Source organism: Oryctolagus cuniculus, chromosome 13 (genome assembly GCF_051225735.1).
Source record: "Oryctolagus cuniculus isolate XC-2025 breed Fujian yellow rabbit chromosome 13, ASM5122573v1, whole genome shotgun sequence".
NCBI lineage: Eukaryota > Metazoa > Chordata > Mammalia > Lagomorpha > Leporidae > Oryctolagus > Oryctolagus cuniculus.
Genome location: NC_142879.1, coordinates 3,074,114 through 3,090,800, shown reverse-complemented (window position 1 = coordinate 3,090,800; position 16,687 = coordinate 3,074,114). Strand labels below are relative to the sequence as shown.

Here is a 16,687-nt window from a genome sequence, read left to right as displayed (position 1 = left end):
ACTAATTTGCTGGAAGAGCCACAGAACTGAGAAATGCAACTGACATGCAGGGATGATGGCACACCCTAACTCCACTGGGCCGCCAGCACCTGCTGCCCTCGGCCACCCTCCACGCCTCACCCCACCTCCTCATCTGTACCCTTCATGGACCCTCTATCCACAACAGGAGCAGTGAACTAAGTCAAGTGTCTCCCTGAGCTCTGGGAGCCACTCTAACAAACTAACAGCTCCCAGGGAGCAACCGGGGAAACCCGGACTTGCAGCCAGTCGGTCAGAAGTCCAGGAGGAGGCCTGGAACTTGGGACTGACACTGGAATCCTGTGCCATCTCGGGGTGCGTCCTTCACCTCCGGGCTCTGACGCTTGGCTCCAGGTGGTGTCAGAACTGAATCAAGTAACACCCAGCTGGTGTCCAGAGTTGGAGAGTTGGCTATCGGTTGGAAAAAGGTCCCACGTATTTGGTGTCAGAAGTGTGAGGAGGAACAGACCATCATCAATAACAAGAAAATTTGTGAGGACAACATAGTATACGCCAAGAACTCCCAATGCTTTTCAAACGTGAGCTGCTGTCTCCGAGTAACCCAGCGGTCGGGTGTACTGGCTGCCTCCTCACCCACTCTCTCTCACCCTGGAGACGGCTGCCCTGGGAGAGAGCACGCAGCCCTTCCCGAGCCATGACACTGCAGCAGTCAGCCTCTCCAACAGCTGGCCTCCTTCCTCTCAGCTCACTTAGTCACAAGGCTTGGCTTCCCAGCACTGTCACATGGCTGACTTCTGGCTGAAGAGGAAGATGCCTGTGGTGAGCAGTGCGGCTGTAACGATTCTCCTGCAGACTGCAGTGTTCATTCAGTTGTCCACATCCCTTTCTTTGCCTTCAGCAGTCTACGTTCAGTTCTCTGACCTCTCCTTGTATTTCTGTTGAAAGAGTATTTCTCATTTCTAGTTTTAGAGGGATACAATTCTTTCCATTTATAATTAAAGTACTTCAACATCCTTAAGGCACAAGATGCCTTGGGCAGAGGGCAAAAGAAAATCAAACACATGACACTCATTTTATTGCTTGCAACTGTAATGTGCTATTACAGAAACTTGTCCCTCACCACGGAGACAGGAGACTACATCTGACAGATCAATTTAGTGAATATTAAACTTTTCTTACATGAAAATAGAACTATCAACTGGAATTTCGCATTTACTCTTTTTTTAAAATATTTTGGTTCAAAAATGGATTTAGAGGGGTATGCACTGTGGCCCAGCAGGTTACACTGCTGCTTGGGATGCCCGAATCCAAGGAGGAGACAGAGAAGAGATCATCAGGCTGGGCCAGGCCAAAGTAGAGGAGATTCACCCAGGTCTCCCACATGGGTGGCAGAAGCCCAAGCATCTGGCCCATCTTCTGCTACATTCTCAGGCCACTAGCATGGAGCTAGATCAGGAGTAGAGTAGCCAGGGCATGACTGGTGCTCAGAAGGGACGCCAGCACTGCCAGCATCGCAGGCTTTATCTGCTATGCTAACACCAGCCCTGGGGCCAGCACGGTGGCGCAGCAGGTAAAGCCGCCGCCTGCAGGCCCGGTATCCCGAATGGGCGCCGCTTTGAGTTCTGGCTGCTCCACCTCCGATTTAACTTTCTGCTATGGCCTGGGAAAGCAGTAGATGGCTCCAGTCCTTGGGCCCCTGCACCTGTGTAGGAGACCTGGAAGAAGCTCCTGGCTCCTGGCTGCGGATTGGCTCAGCTCCGGCCGTTGCGGCTAACTGGGGAGTGAACCAGTGGATGTAAGACTTCTCTCTCTCTCTGCTTCTCCTTCTCTCTCTGTGTAACTCTTTCAAGTAAATAAATAAATCTTAAAAAAAAAAAAAAATCCCCCTCTCTCCCTCTCTTTTTTAAACAAAGGATTTAGAGTAGCTTTCCCCACAGTCTGGTCTCACAAAACTCTAATCCTCAGCTTTTCAGATACAAATTTTTGTACTGTCAAATGTTCTAACTTGACACTTTAATTGCTTTATGACATGCTTTAATTTACAAAGAACTCCCTGTAACAGATACCTGTCAGGTACCAAAGACATTTTCTAAATATGTAGAATAATTTCTGAGCGTTTACAGACAAGGAGGTGGGACAGTAAGAAACACTGCCCAGCCCAGCCCATCTCAACACGTAACTCTGCCTGGAAGCCAAGCGAGCTCTTCACGCAGTCTCAGCCTTCAGGTCGACGCCCGGCAGGTCCTTATCATTTTTAAGTTAATTTTATGCTCTCAAAATTGAAAACAAAAGTGTTCAGAGAAAGAAACATCATGGTAGGAAAATACATTTCCTATTAGCAAGGTTTCTAAAAAAAAAAAAAAAACCTTTCTGCTGGTGGATTTTGCGGACTGAAGCCGGCTCCAGCTGCAGCGTGAGTGGCTCAGCCATGTGCTGCAGGGTTCTTTGCTGATGCGGCCATGTTGAACAAAGACAAAAGAAACTGGCTAAGAAGCGGAACTGTATCTTTCTTCATACAAAAGGTGCTAGGCTCACTGGCACCCAGAAACACAGTGACCCCTGTACAAGCAAGATAAGCGGGATTCACTTCTAGATTATCGTGTAGGATAAGGAGGTTTAGTGTGGCCAGTGGTGTGCACAGCTGGTTAAGCTACCACCTGCGTGATGCCACCATCACATCTGAGTGTTGGTTTGAGCCTAGCTGCTCCACTTTCCATCCCTCTCCCTGCTAGTGCGCCTGGGAAGGCAGAAGACAGCCCGAGTGCCCGGGCCCCTGAATCTATGTGGGAGACCAGGATGGAGTTCTAGGCTCTTGGCTTAGGCTTGGCCCAGCTCCAGTTGTTGCGGCTATTTGGGGAGTGAACCAGTAGATGGAAGCTCTCTCTCTTTAATCAATAAATGTTAAAAAAAAAAAAAAAAACTCAACAATGGAACTATCTTTCAGAGCGAATGTAACAAGACAAGCAAAGTAAATACTACATGCAGTATATGAGAGCTAAAGTTAATAAGAAGTGACATCATGGATACTCTTAAGCATATTGTTTTATATCAAGTGGTAGTTTTCCCTAACATAGATTTATTTAAATAAGTCAAATTATTTTAAACAGTAAGTCTGTGGTACGTGCCGGCATCATTTCTCAGTTTTCTATACTTGAAAAGAACTCTTCCAACTCAGCTGGCAGTGTTGAAACTGATACCTCTATATCTAACTGAACTAGTGTCTGCTACCAATAAATTTTAGGTAGGCTTCTCTTCTTCAGGGCAAACTTCTTAGAACGAAGCTTTTTTTTTTTTTTTTAAGATTTTATTTATTTGAGAGGCAGAGTTACAGACAGAGAGAAGGAGGGAGGGAGAGGGAGAGAGAGAGGTCTTCCATCTGCTGGTTCATTCCCCAAATGACTGTAATGGCCAGAGTTGGGCTGATCAAAGCCAGGAGCTTCTTCCAGGTATCCACGTGGGTATAGAGAGGCCCAAGCCCCAAACACGTGGGTCATCCTCTGCTGCTTTCTCAGGCCATAAGCAGAGAGCTGGGTTGGAAGAGGAGCAGCCAGGACACTAATGACACCCATATGGGATGCCAGCGCCGAAGGTGGAGGCTAACCTCCTATGTCACAGTGCCAGGCCCCAGAACCAAGCTTTTCAGTAGTTCAGGGCATGTCACTGAAGCCTCACTCCACACTTCCATTACATAAATCAGGTCGAGTAAGTTTTCCAATAAACTGACAACTTAACCTAAGAACTGGTTTTATTGCAAGTACTGTCGCTTTCCACTTTAAGAGGCCTTCCTTGTGAATTTACTTGTTTAATTATTTCTTATTGTTAGGCTATCTTCTATTTTCTTATTTTGAAATTTTTTTTTTTTTTTTTTTTTTTTTTACAGGCAGAGTGGACAATGAGAGAGACAGAGAGAAAGGTCTTCCTTTTGCCGTTGGTTCACTCTCCAATGGCTGCCACGGCCGGCGCGCTGCGGCCGGCGCACTATGCTGATCCGAAGGCAGGAGCCAGGTGCTTCTCCTGGTCTCCCATGGGGTGCAGGGCCCAAGCACTTGGGCCATCCTCCACTGCACTCCCTGGCCACAGCAGAGAGCTGGCCTGGAAGAGGGGCAACAGGGACAGAATCCGGCACCCCGATGGGGACTAGGACCCGGTGTGCCGGCGTTGCTAGGTGGAGGATTAGCCTAGTGAGCCGCAGCGCTGGCCTTCTTATTTTAAATATAAAAGTGATAGAGCACATTCACAGGATATTTAGACAAAGAAAACATTACCCATACAAAATTCAAGCCTCCAACAAGATTAATGTGTGCATATAAAAGACTCTTAGACTATTTACACAAAGTTTTAAAACAATTAACCCTTATGAAGTAGTTTTGTTCAAGTATAAAAAAATAAGTAAAAGTCACATATAATTCCATTGCCCTCAAACAATCACAGTTTTACATATATTGACTTAGTTGTTTTTTGTTTTCTTCTTCTCTGTGGCTTCTGTTGGTGTGGGAAGCTGGATTGCTGCGTGTGGTAAACCGTGCTTTAGGGAATCCCCTTCTGAGGCGGTTCCTGTGTCTAACTGTTCCGCTATCTGCACTGAGGAAGTCTCTTAAGGATGATAAGCCCGTTCACTGTCTCCTGGCTCCTGAGCGTGGCCCATTCAAACAGCCTGGGTGCTGCGGTCGGCCCTGCTCCTGCAGGCTTTTCTAATGAGCTGGTAATGAGCCCAATGACAGTCACTGGGAGAATCACTGGTCCTTCATACCACAGCCTCTCCAATTCTGATTTCTTTTTTAAAAACTGTTTCTGACGTTACCTTGCATTTGCAATAAACCATTTGAAGATCGCCATATATTTGCTACGTTGCCTGAATCCCTGAGAGACAGACGGCTGAGAAATATCCTTTGCTAGCATTTCGTAAGAGATACAATTTACCTAGACTTTAAATTCTTGGATCGGGCCCTTTTGTTTTCAAACTGCACACATGCTCCCCTCTGCTGTACCAGCTAAGAGTTCTCACAAAGAGAAACCAGTCTTGGTGAACGCTGGGAGAAAAGAATTCACTGGAAACCTATTTTGTGAGGAGCAGAAGGATGTCAGAGAGGAGAGAAAGCCAGGCTGCTGCAATGACTGAAGGTGCAGGTGACGGGACATCTGAACCCCACGGTGCTGCTGAGAGCAAGGGCCAAAGTCCCTAGGAGAAGCTGGGCCTAGGCATGGGACCTGCTGGGAATTATCTGACCCTGTTCTCTGCTTCCCTCTAAGAGAAGGGACAACTCCCCTCATACACACTCCAAATCCGGGAAGTGAGTGGATTTCAAAAGCCAAAATGTAGCAAATATCTGTTGCAATTATCTTCCAAACTTTAGCACATCTGAGAAGTCTGGCACCAGTCTGATTTTAATCCCTGTTTACAACAAAACAGTTTGGTTGGCAAGTTGTGGGTTTTTTGTTTTGCTTTTGTTTTTTCCCCCTCTTAGGAGTAATCTGAAATTCCAGCCAGGACGTGTCTGCAGGTTTCTCCTGCCTTGACTTGTTAGATTTTTCTAGATCAGGGCAGTCTATTCTTCCTTTTCTCTCCAGGACGCTTTTCTTCCATTATATCTCTGACCACTTGTCTACTTTAGGTCTCTTCGTTTCTTAAACATCTATAAATCTTATAGTTCCATCTTCTGCTCTTAATTAGCACTTTTAAGAGAATCATATCATTCAGCTATTCACTCTTTACCCTGGGATTCGGAAGGACTTCTCAAGTCTAGGAACCACATCTCTGGTTTTACGTTGATGCAGTATAAATTCTGCTTTTTAGTGCCTCTAATTCAGACTTGCACTAGAAGGCTGTGTTTTAAACTCCATATCCTTTTTTTTTTTTTTTTTTTTTTTGCTTTAAAGATTTATTTATCTATTTATTGGAAAGACAGAAGAACAAGGGAGGGAGTGAAGAGGGAGGGAGAGACCAAGAGAGGAAGAGATCTTTCACCAGTTGTTTCACTCCCCAAATGGCCACAACAGCCAGGTCTGGGCCAGACTGAAGGCAGGGTCCAGGAACCCCGTCCCCATCTCCCATATGGGTATAAGGGCCCACTTATTTGGGCCATCATCCATGGCTTCCCCAGGCACACTGGCAGGGAGTGGATCAGAAGCGGAGCAGCCAGGACTCAAACTGGCCCTGCAGGATGGACACCTGGCGTGGAAGGCAGTGATTTCACCCACTGCCCATGGTGCTGCCCACCCACTGCCCTTATTCCTCCCACCACACTCGCTACCGTCCTTCGTCGTCGCTGGTTCTTGCCGTATAAACGCACACTTCTGATTAAAAGACATTCAGTCTTTCAGAAAGACGCTGGTGAAGCCATTTCGTTTTCGGTCTCCAGAATAAATTGCTTTCAAAGCATGCACGTCTTCAAGTCTCCCCTGCCTACCCTTGCTCCTTGTCCCCCTGCGACCCTTTGTTCCGCAGGATTCTCTCTCAGATCTTATGCTTTACTTCCCCTCTTCGTTTGTGTTGGTCATTTTCCGTTTATTCGCTGTAAACGGGGTGGCACCCTCCAGACTCAGGGTCCCCAAGCAGTCTGCACGCACCTGGCTGCAGGTGCCACTTCTATTCGAGCTGAGTGCGCGGCTTCTCGCCTCACTCTCACAAAGCTCTTGGAGCTGAGCCCTGATGCTCCACTCTGCTCCTTTTGTCTCCACACTCCCTCATAGACTCTCCCATCAGCATTTCTTTTCATTTGTAGAAACACATATCCTGGGTTACACACACCCTAGGTTGCAATTTCCTACCTGGGACCAGATTACATTGTCCATTTTCTGTCTTATTTTTCTAACTGGACAGTTGGAGCTACTAATGGTACAAGAAAATAAAATTATAGCTTCCTCAAAGAGTAGCTTTTTCTTCCTAGAGCAAACCAAAACAGCAGGACAAAGACACTTCCTGCTTCCGTGTGAACAGAAAGACCACAGTTAAGACTTCCATTCCATTGGTCTTGGACTATAAATATTTATATTGTATTCAAATAAGATCCTTATATATATATATATAATTACTACCAAATGTACCGTTATTAATTTCTACTAGTGTTTAGTATTATTCAGTTTTGTTTTGTTGAAGTCTTTATAGATATTTTACTGTCAGGTGAGGATAAGGTACAATATTATACACATGCTATTTAAGACCAGAAAATTCTTGCACATTCTATTTTGCAAAACTACCACAAAAAGCTTATAAAACATGAATTTTTAACACTAACAAGTGTACCAGAGAGAAAGTTTCCAGACACACCCAGGGAGGAACAGCAGTGTGGGGAGCAACCCGGACTAGACTAAGTTACTGGAATTAAGACTTATTCTATGCATCTGCTCTCCCACAATATGGTGCTGGGGAGGAGAAAACAGCTTCTACGCAGCTGCCTCTTGCCAACTTGAGTGATGACATCCAGGAGCTGATCCTGCTCCTGATTGCAGGAGAGCAGCGTGCTCGGCATGTGGGTAGCAGAGTTAGGATTGGCGGAGGAGGACTATAAAGGAGGAGAGAGACAACATGCACCAGGAACATCTAAGGGGAACATCTAAGGGGAACACCTGTGCAGCCCCCCGAGAGAGCCGGCCGGCGGTGTGCTGCTCCCCCGCGGAAGTGGGGAATGTGGCAGGGGGAACCGCCCTTCCACGGAGGTGGAAGGGACGGTAGCCAACCCGGGAAGAACCAGCAGCAAACCCGGGGAGGGCCGAGCAGACCAAAGAACAGCGCAGGGTCCTGTGTCGTTCCTCCACGAAGAGGGGGAGCGACACAGCAGCACAGATGAGGCTACGAACTGGGCTACTGACCTCCCTTTAACCAGGCAGACTCCTTCTCAATGGAGCATCCAAGTCATTATTTATCTTGTAAGTTTTCTAGAGAATTCTTTATGCCTGCTTTTAAAGGCAGCTAACTGTATAAAAACGAAATTAATTTGTGACTTAAGATGTGATGTCAGTAGTCTAAAAGCAAGCACCCGAGTCACTGTGAGCCTCTAGGTACAGCAACTTCCTCAGTACCCACAGTGTTCGATAGTGCATTCAACCATAGAATAATGCATTCAGATTGACACATCTGTCAATAACACAACAATGCTTACTTTTCACTGCATACTGTCATCAAGCCTAGGATATACCTTTCATTCTAGATTTAAAGCACCCTTTCCCAACAAGGTCACCTGGACAGGTTATGTCAGAAGGTCTCTGCGCATCTACTCGACTAGAGATCTCACACGCTCCGAGTAGCCACGTGCAGTCACGCTTTTCTGTATTTCTCTCTTATGCATCCCATAGCATTGCTAGGCTCTGAGTACGGTTTGTCCTTTGTGAAATCATGCTGAAGGCTGATGGCCACTGTGGTGGCACTGAGAGGGAAGGCCTTAAGAGGTGATTGGGTCACTGAAAGGGATTCACCCCTTCCTGGCTGCGGAGTGAGCTCCTGCTGGGCTGGACTAGCGACTGCTGCAGCGGGTTGTTAGGAAGCGAGGCTGTCCCTTGTGCTGTGTCTCCCAGCACGGGACACTGTCCTCTGCCTTCCTGAGGGCAGAACTGCAGCAGGCGCCAGCCTCGTGCTCTCACACTCGCAGCCTCCAGAGCCATGAACCCAAAGAAACCTGTTTCCTTTACAGATTCCCCCACCTCTGAGGTTCTGCTAACAGCAACAGGAGGCAGACTAAGACAAACGTCGAACCTCGGCCCTTTCTGAAATCACTGGATAGTAACGGCTCTACTTCACCAGCAAGACGACGGCCAAGGGCTCCCCTACGTTACACACATCTTCAGAACAGAGTCACACGCTGTCTTCAGGAAATGTCTGTGGGACAGAGAAGTCCGCTGAATGCAGATTCCCAGGCCCCGCGTCAGCCACATGGAAACAGAACCTCTGCATGTGGGTTTAGAAGTCTGCTTTATGGAAAACAAACTCCTTGGATAATTCTTTACCATGAGAGTGTGGGAATCTTGGCTCTCATGCACGGAATAGAAAATGGATGAACTAAAATGTTAACTTGGGGAAACAAGGAAAGCTCCAATTTTATTTTACAATCCCATTTTAAGGGACTTCCAGTAAGGCACCTACATTAAATTCCAGAAGTCCTTCAGCATGTATCCGAAACGACTAAATTGGTAAAAATGGCTCCAGAGGGCTCGTGGCCCAAGTTGCCAGCTGGATTGCAGCAAATGACCGAGACGGTTGACCACGTGCAAAAGGAGTGAACCATTTACAAGCGCAGAACCTCCGAGAGCTCTCACCAGCTCAATTAACAAAGACACACCTTCAGATTACGGAGAGCACAGATCTTGACTGCCAGGCAGAAAACCATCATCAGACAGCAACGATTTTGTTAATTTGCACAGTGGCTTCAATTTTCTCTCAGTAGAAACATTCTAAGAGCCACCCTGGAAACTCAGTGGGCACTCTCTGGGATAACTTTGCTAAAAGAAAAAAATTATCTGAGCGTATCACTGCAGCCATGGTGTAACACGGTCTCTCATATCATCACCAACTAACCAGATCCAGTTCTGAGGTGGGGCTCTGAAATCAAATACGCTGCGGAGGCAGCATCCACACCTGCCAGCCAGCAGCGGGCACTGCCAACAGGAACTGTCCACTCCATTAAGACTGGCAGCTGGTCTACAGACACTTACCAGAAAGCCTTCATTCGCTGACCCCGAATTGTACAAGGGCACTCCACAAAGTCTGCAGGATGTGGAATTAAAATTCACTTTGATACAAAAATTTTTAAATTCATCATTTTTCCATAACACATATTTCCCATGAGCTTTTGGAAAGCTTCTCATAAATGACAGAACTTCAAAAAGTTCATGGAAAATGGAATTAAAGCATGCTTATGTTAGTGGGAAAAAGAAATCCATACAGGGGGTCTTCAAAATATATCGTGGAAAATGTATATTTTGAAAAACCATGCATGGATTTCAAAAATAAACCTACCTTTCCATCCCATTTCCACAAGCACACGTGTGTGTGTGTGTGTGTGTGTGTGTGTAATCAATAGCTACTGAACCACACAACTAATATTATTTGCTTTCAGCTATCTGCACATTTAGTCTAGGAAGAGATAATTCAAGACCACCTTATCATTAGCTTATTTTCAATATATAGCTTTTTAAGAAATAAGGTAGAACAACTCTAAGTTTCAATAAAATTTCATTGAGATGAGAAGTATTTTAAACTTTTTAAAATATTAGCAAAAATTATTAAAGTTAAAAGTTTAAAGTCAATCAGCCACTATGCAAATATAGTGATTAAATTAAGGGGGCTTTTCATCAATTAGTAAAACAGGTATAGTGGTTCTTTTTAAAGCTATATGCTAGTCTGGAGAATTTTAAGCTATTACATCACCAGAGACACTGTTTATTTTCTCTTAAAATTGACCTCTTCCACTGGTAGGATGAGCCGTGACTGTGATAAAGTTGCCATTAGTAACATTTTAGTTTCTGGCTTAGGCAGCGGCATGCTGTCATTCCATGTCACGGTCTGGGTGGGGACTGTCTCTCTCAGATGGCCAGCCTGCGAACGCAGGAAGAATTATGGTTCAGAAGTTGCCGTAAGCACAGTACCTTGCACCGTGAGGACAACTGAAGCAGCGGCTGATCCACCGGCGCTGGAAGCTGTGCAGTGGTACTCGCCAGCATCGCTGAATTTCACACCCGCCAGCTCCAGCGAGAGGTTAGCCAAGGTGCTGGCTCGGGCTGGCTCTGCCAGCCTGGCATCTCGGCCATTCCTCTGCCAGGTTAGGTTGAAATCCGCCACACTGCTGACGAGACACGTCAGAACTGCTCTCTCTCCAGGAGCGGCTGTGACGTTAGCGGGCACGTGGATGACTGGCGGGGGCTCTGTGAAATCAAAAGGTTCAGATCAGGAGACGTGAGAGCCGTTCTGCTCACTCACAGATGCGGTTAACAAACCACATGAGCTTGTATTCAGTGCCTAGCAGGAAGGGTGCAGTACAGCAGAACTGACTAATACAGTGCCTACGACCGCCCCGAAGGATCTGATTAAAACACACTCTGGGGCCAGCGCTGTGGCGTAGTGGATAAAGCTGCTGCCTGCAGTGTCGGCGTCCCATATGGGTGCTGGTTCAAGTCCTGGCTGTTCCACTTCCAATCCAGTTCCCTGCTATGGTCTGGGAAGGCAGAACATGGCCCACGTCCTTGGGTCCCTGCACCCTCATAGGAGACTGGCTCTTGGCTCTGGATAGGCCCAGCTCTGGCCATCACAGCCAAATGGGGAGTGAACCAGTGGATGGAAGACCCCTCTCCCCTCTCCCCTCTCCCGTCTCCCCTCTCCCCTCTCCTTCTCCTTCTCTGTGTAACTCTGACTCTCAAATAATAAAAACACACACTCTGGGGCTGGTGTTGTGGAGCATCAGGTAAAGCTGCCACCTGCGAAGTGGGCATAGGAGCACGGGTTCGAGTCCCAGCTGCTCTACTTCTAATCCAGCTCCCTGCTAATGGCCTGGGAAAAGCAGTAGAAGATGACCCAAGTGTTTGGGGCCCTGATGCCCATGTGGGAGACCCAGATGAAGCTCTTGGCTTTTGCCTGGCCCAGCATTGGCCACTGCGGCCATGTCCTTGAAAAAACAGATGGAATACCTCCCTTCACCCCTTTCAAAAAAAATTTTAAAAAACCAAAAACACTTGAAAAAGTTGTACACATTTACAAACCAAAGTATATGAAATTCCAAACCTGTCCACTATAGACATCAGCATAAAAGGCAAAAGCAAGCCTTTTTCTTTAAAATAAATAAAGTGTTTTTTTCTTTAAAATAAAGAGTGGCAGCCATGGCCAACGTGACGACACCGACTTTAGTGGGAGTTAGTGTCTTAGGGAGAAGACGCGGCACAACCGTAGACTGAGACAGACACGAGAACACATCGCTGCGAGACTGTCAAGCAAACAGCAGGGGTAGAACTTTAATAAAACCATGCACATAGAGCCACGTACACAGAAGGTGCTGAACACTGCATGCATGTTTTAGATTTGTTTGAGAACCAGCTGCTAATTAGATGTTTAACCAGCATTCTGGAGAGAACCGCATGCTGCTTGGTTAGTTAAGCGATGAATGTGCTAAATGCTCTAAAATGGTCTCCTGTCGCAATACATTTCAATGACACAGCAACACACGCGAAGGCGGGCTCCGCCAGCTGGAGACCGTGCATGCTTTACACTGAGTGTCAACGTGTGTCAGGTAGGCAAGATCCAACTTCTCCTTGTGCTGTCTACAACTGCACATCAAGACAGATGAACATGGGCTGGCTTAAAGACGGGAAGCACCGCCAAAACCAGGCTCGTTCTGAGGGACAGAAATGTATTTCCCTATTTTCTGCTACATTTACCCTGTTTTTCAAGCTTTTTCTACAGAGTATACATTGCTTTAAGTTATAAAAAAATAGTTGCTTTTAACACTGTGCCATTTTACAATCTCCTGAAAACTTCTGATGAATGCAGTGGACAGAGAGCATGACAAGGTTAGAGGGCTTGGGCTGGAGTCTGGCTAGCGTGACACACAGAATACAGCACACTTCGTTAAATTTGAACTTCAGACACATATCAAGTTGATATTTTGGTATACATTTGTCTCATGCAATATACATGAAATTCAGATTTCACTGGGCATCAGTGTTCTTGTTTGCCAATCCGGCAATCCTAAGCTGCACAGTTCTACATCAGCCTAGCTGTGTGACTTCAGCTAAGCCTGTTTTCTAATCTGAGCAGCTCTGTGGCCCCTCGAAGCTAACCTGCTGAGGGCTGGGCCTCCTCTGTGCAGCCCTGGCCCAAGGACCATCGAACGGACGACAAAGGCCCGGCCCTCCTGCTCCCATGCAGACAGCCTCAGCTCCACAGCCTTCAGAGGAACAGCTGGGGTCTGGCTGCAGCTGCACCACGGCCAAGTCCTTGCACTGCCCTCCCCTCCCTTCCCCTATTCACTGCTTGCCCCCAGAGAACCCCATGGGACCTCTCTAGCATGCAACCTCTGAGTAACTTCATCTTCAAATATAAAATAAAATAAATACCCACTTTCTAAAAACATACACAGGCAGATGAGATTTGAAATGGCGACATATAATACCACCAGTGCATAAACACCGGAGGCAGTGACTATCACACACACTGCGGTATTTATGCATCTGTGAATAAATCTGGTGGGGATGGGGCACAAAGAGGGAGAATTACAGCCATTTGTAAAGGAAGCCAAGAACGCCAGCAACAGCCTCATCCTGGGACTGTAGGGGGCAGCCATTCCTGGGTGACAGCATGAGTGAGGCCAGGTTAGGGAGCAGGTATGACAAGCAGAGGCCTGTGGCGGTACGGAAGGGTCCCTGGACAAGGAGCCACGGGGCCAGGAAGCTAGTTAGCTGCTACCCACCCGACCATACATGGCTCCCTTGCTTGTGACGGGCTTCTGTTGCTTTAACTAAAAAATGACAACGTGGTGCATGGCCACTTCCAAGTCTCATTGTGTTCTAAAAGAATATCCCACAACCACTGACGTGCCTTTAATGAGTTTTCTACATTTAGGATTTTGCGCAAGCCTAGAATTTTAAGAATGTATATGTTTTGGGTAAGGAACACTGTTCATACAGAAATTTGGCAGAAAAAAATCAATAAAAATTTGTAATAGCGTTGAGCTAAACTACTAAATTTCAATTGAATAGAGTGAGTTTTTCAAGTGTCTGTAATTTATTCATCAGGTTCTGTGTATTAACACTTAGCAGGAAGAGAGGCACAGGGCCTTCAACCACCATGTTGCATTAAAAACCATCAATAGCCAACAGCTCGAATAAACTGAAAATCCTTACATGTGTCCACTGGAAGAAAGTTCTGGGGGAAAAAAAAACAAAACCCCGAGGTACCATCATATTGGTAGAACTTTAGCTGTGTTTTAAACTGCTCTCAGGAGCTCTCCAACTTCGTGAAATAAAGCAACGCCCACAGTGACACAAGAATACCACTCTCCCCCAAGGCCCTGTTTGCCACAGCTGAGACCTGACTGTGAATTCAAACCTGACCCCTGACCCCTGTCGGCTGGTGAACAGGTACAAGGCGGGACTGAAGGCTGATGCCGGGCAACAGCGAACCCCAAAGGAAAGGCGTCTATTGCCACGGTCATTTCCATCACCATGAACGCTCTGCCCCTTCTCCTTCTTCCCTGAACCAAGGGAAAGCATTCCCACAAGCAGGCTTGGGCGGGGTACCACGTCCTGCAGAGAGCACCGCGGGCCAGCCCAGGCTGCCTGGCACAGTATGGCATGTGGAGAACAGGCAGACAGAAGCTGCTGGCACACGGAGCCAGATGCAGGGCAGTCGCTCCCCTGTAGTTCTGCAGGGCGTCTGAATCAGCTCGCTGGGCCTCCTTCCCTGCGGTCCTTCTCCTCATTAACACTGCTGGGAAAACATGCAAGTGCCTGAATGTGTGTGAGGAATGCTGAGAGAACGCCAGTGCTTTTCCTAATTACTGAAGATGAAACAATGAAAGTTGTGCGATGCATGTCAACTTGCTAAACTGTTTCAGAAGGCAAGTTTTATTTTCCTGAGAATAAGAGCATACAAATAGTTCTACTGCAAGAACAACACGCTCGCCTGGCTTAACAGGCCTGCTTTAAATTCAGCTTGGACTGACGGTTAACACACAAAACAAACCCTGGCCTTTTGAACTGTGCTCTCATCAAAAGTTGCTCTTGCCTTAAATTTGCCTCGAGAAAAGGCACATCAATACGAAAAGCAAAGAGAGATGCTGCCGTCGATTCAGCAGCAGTGCAGCTCAGGTCAGGGTAGGCTGCTACTAAACACAGCAACAGCGGCCACAGGCAGGTCGAAAATAATCTGTTCAAAATGAATTAGCTGACAAATTATAAATACGTGCTGAGTTAAGCGGCTTAATCCTGGTCACTGACGAAGTATCTTCTTTTTTGCCTAAGAATTCTGGGAGGAAAAAAACTACTTCACCTTATAAAATAGTATAAAAAAGTACTTCATCTTATAAAATAATACGAACCTTGACCCACCCCCATTCGTAGGAAAAACACTTTCTGAATGTGAAATAATTAGCATCATTGTGCCCTTCTTAGAACCAGTCCTGCAGCCTCTGAGGCCTTGCGTGCCCAGGACGGGATGGCTTCCGCTGTCGCCTTCAATTTAGGCATCAGAATCCCTCCAAGGCAGAGCTCGGTTCATTATGAATACGGAAGAGGGAAGGGAAAGTCCAACACTGTGGTTATCAGAAGAAATCACTTCTTACACGTGACTTTCTCAGAGTTACATGACACACGGCCAGTTCACAGAACACTCAGCTCCTCCAGCCACGTCAGTGATAACAACAACAGTAGTAACTCACGTCCACCAAGTGCTTCCGCGGGCCAGGCTCTCTTCCAGGCGCTTGACAAACTACAAGTATCACTCAGTCCTCAGAGTCTCCAGGACTGAGAGACTGTGACTGGCAGCATCCGCCTTTGATAGTGCGGGAAACCAAGATGCTGGATCCCTAAATGAGTGGTCCAAGGAAGGCCACACAGCTAATGTACGTGCAGAAGCCAGGATTGGGTCCACCATCCAGTGGAGACAGACGATGATAAAATCATCATAAAGATGATCACGTAAATGCAAACTGGTCGGCAAAGAGCTCCCATCCACAGCTGTGTGAACACTCAGGCAACTGCAAAGAACTTGGCGATGATTACCTGATACGTCAAAAAATGTCTGTGCTCGTCCAGTCCCTGCGCTGCTGACTGCGATGCACCCATAGGCGCCTTCGTCAGACAAGGTGACTCTGTCGATATCCCAGGTCACGGTGGTGGATTCTCTGCGGGTAAGGAGATGGGAACCTTGTCAGTTACTAAAAAGACGAGGCCAACTTGAGAGCACTGCTCCCGTGTTTCTCCTCAAGGATTCACTTCTAAGAACGATGTCAAGAAAAGAAGGGACCAGCACTGCAGAGCTCCTGGCAACTTAACATTACACCTTTCGTATCTGAACCAGCAGGTTACACTAGTCTATCTCCTCCGAAAAAAGAGGCAACAAAGATGACAAACCATGAAGACTGCAAATTTAGGAAAGTATTTTCTCGCTGTGTCAAAACACAAAGGGCCTTCAAAAAGAAGTCACAGAAAATGAGATTCCAAGATAATATGAATTTTCCATGAATTTTTAAAACTCCCTCATATGAGATAACAGAGCTGATAAAGAAATAATTATTAAACTCTTTCTCGTTCCCTGTCTCCTCCAGGTTTTTGTCGTGTTGCAGGGGATGTTGGCCAACACAACCGAACCAGGTAATTTGCATATTTGAAAGTAAGAGACTGACTTTTTGGTTTGAAAAAGATAAATTCCTCTTAACTGTCAGCCATACAAGTGAACACAAGCTCCACATGGAGCTATGAACTCCATATAGTTCAATCTGCACATACCACAGGAAAAAAATAGCACTTTTATAGTCAGTCTAATGCAAATAATAAATATTCTGTGTTCCCTAACAGTGTTCAAGAAAATTCTCATTTCCTGAAAATGTCTTAGAAATATGTAATTCTCATTTTAAATAGTCTTAATAACCTACAAAAATAGGCATTGTGTTTCAAAATCCAACTCAGAAGTCACACTATCATAACTGTTCTCTTCCATCACCTGAAGTTATTCATAACCTTGTAAAAGATTCAAAATGTAGCAAGGTGAGAAACCCACTGGCGAGTCACA

The 16,687-nt window shown here is 46.4% G+C and overlaps 1 protein-coding gene across 2 annotated transcripts in view; it reads right to left on the bottom strand.

The window, feature by feature from the left end:
* Positions 1–16,687, bottom strand: part of HMCN1 (hemicentin 1) — a 469,239-nt gene that overhangs the window by 262,692 nt on the left and 189,860 nt on the right. For both annotated transcript variants that reach the window (XM_051820384.3, XM_070055057.2), the window contains exons 10-11: positions 15,679–15,800; positions 10,558–10,833 (exon numbers count right to left, since the gene is read on the bottom strand). In XM_051820384.3, coding sequence (XP_051676344.3) covers positions 10,558–10,833; positions 15,679–15,800 — 398 coding nt within the window. The remainder of the gene's footprint in view (positions 1–10,557; positions 10,834–15,678; positions 15,801–16,687) is intronic.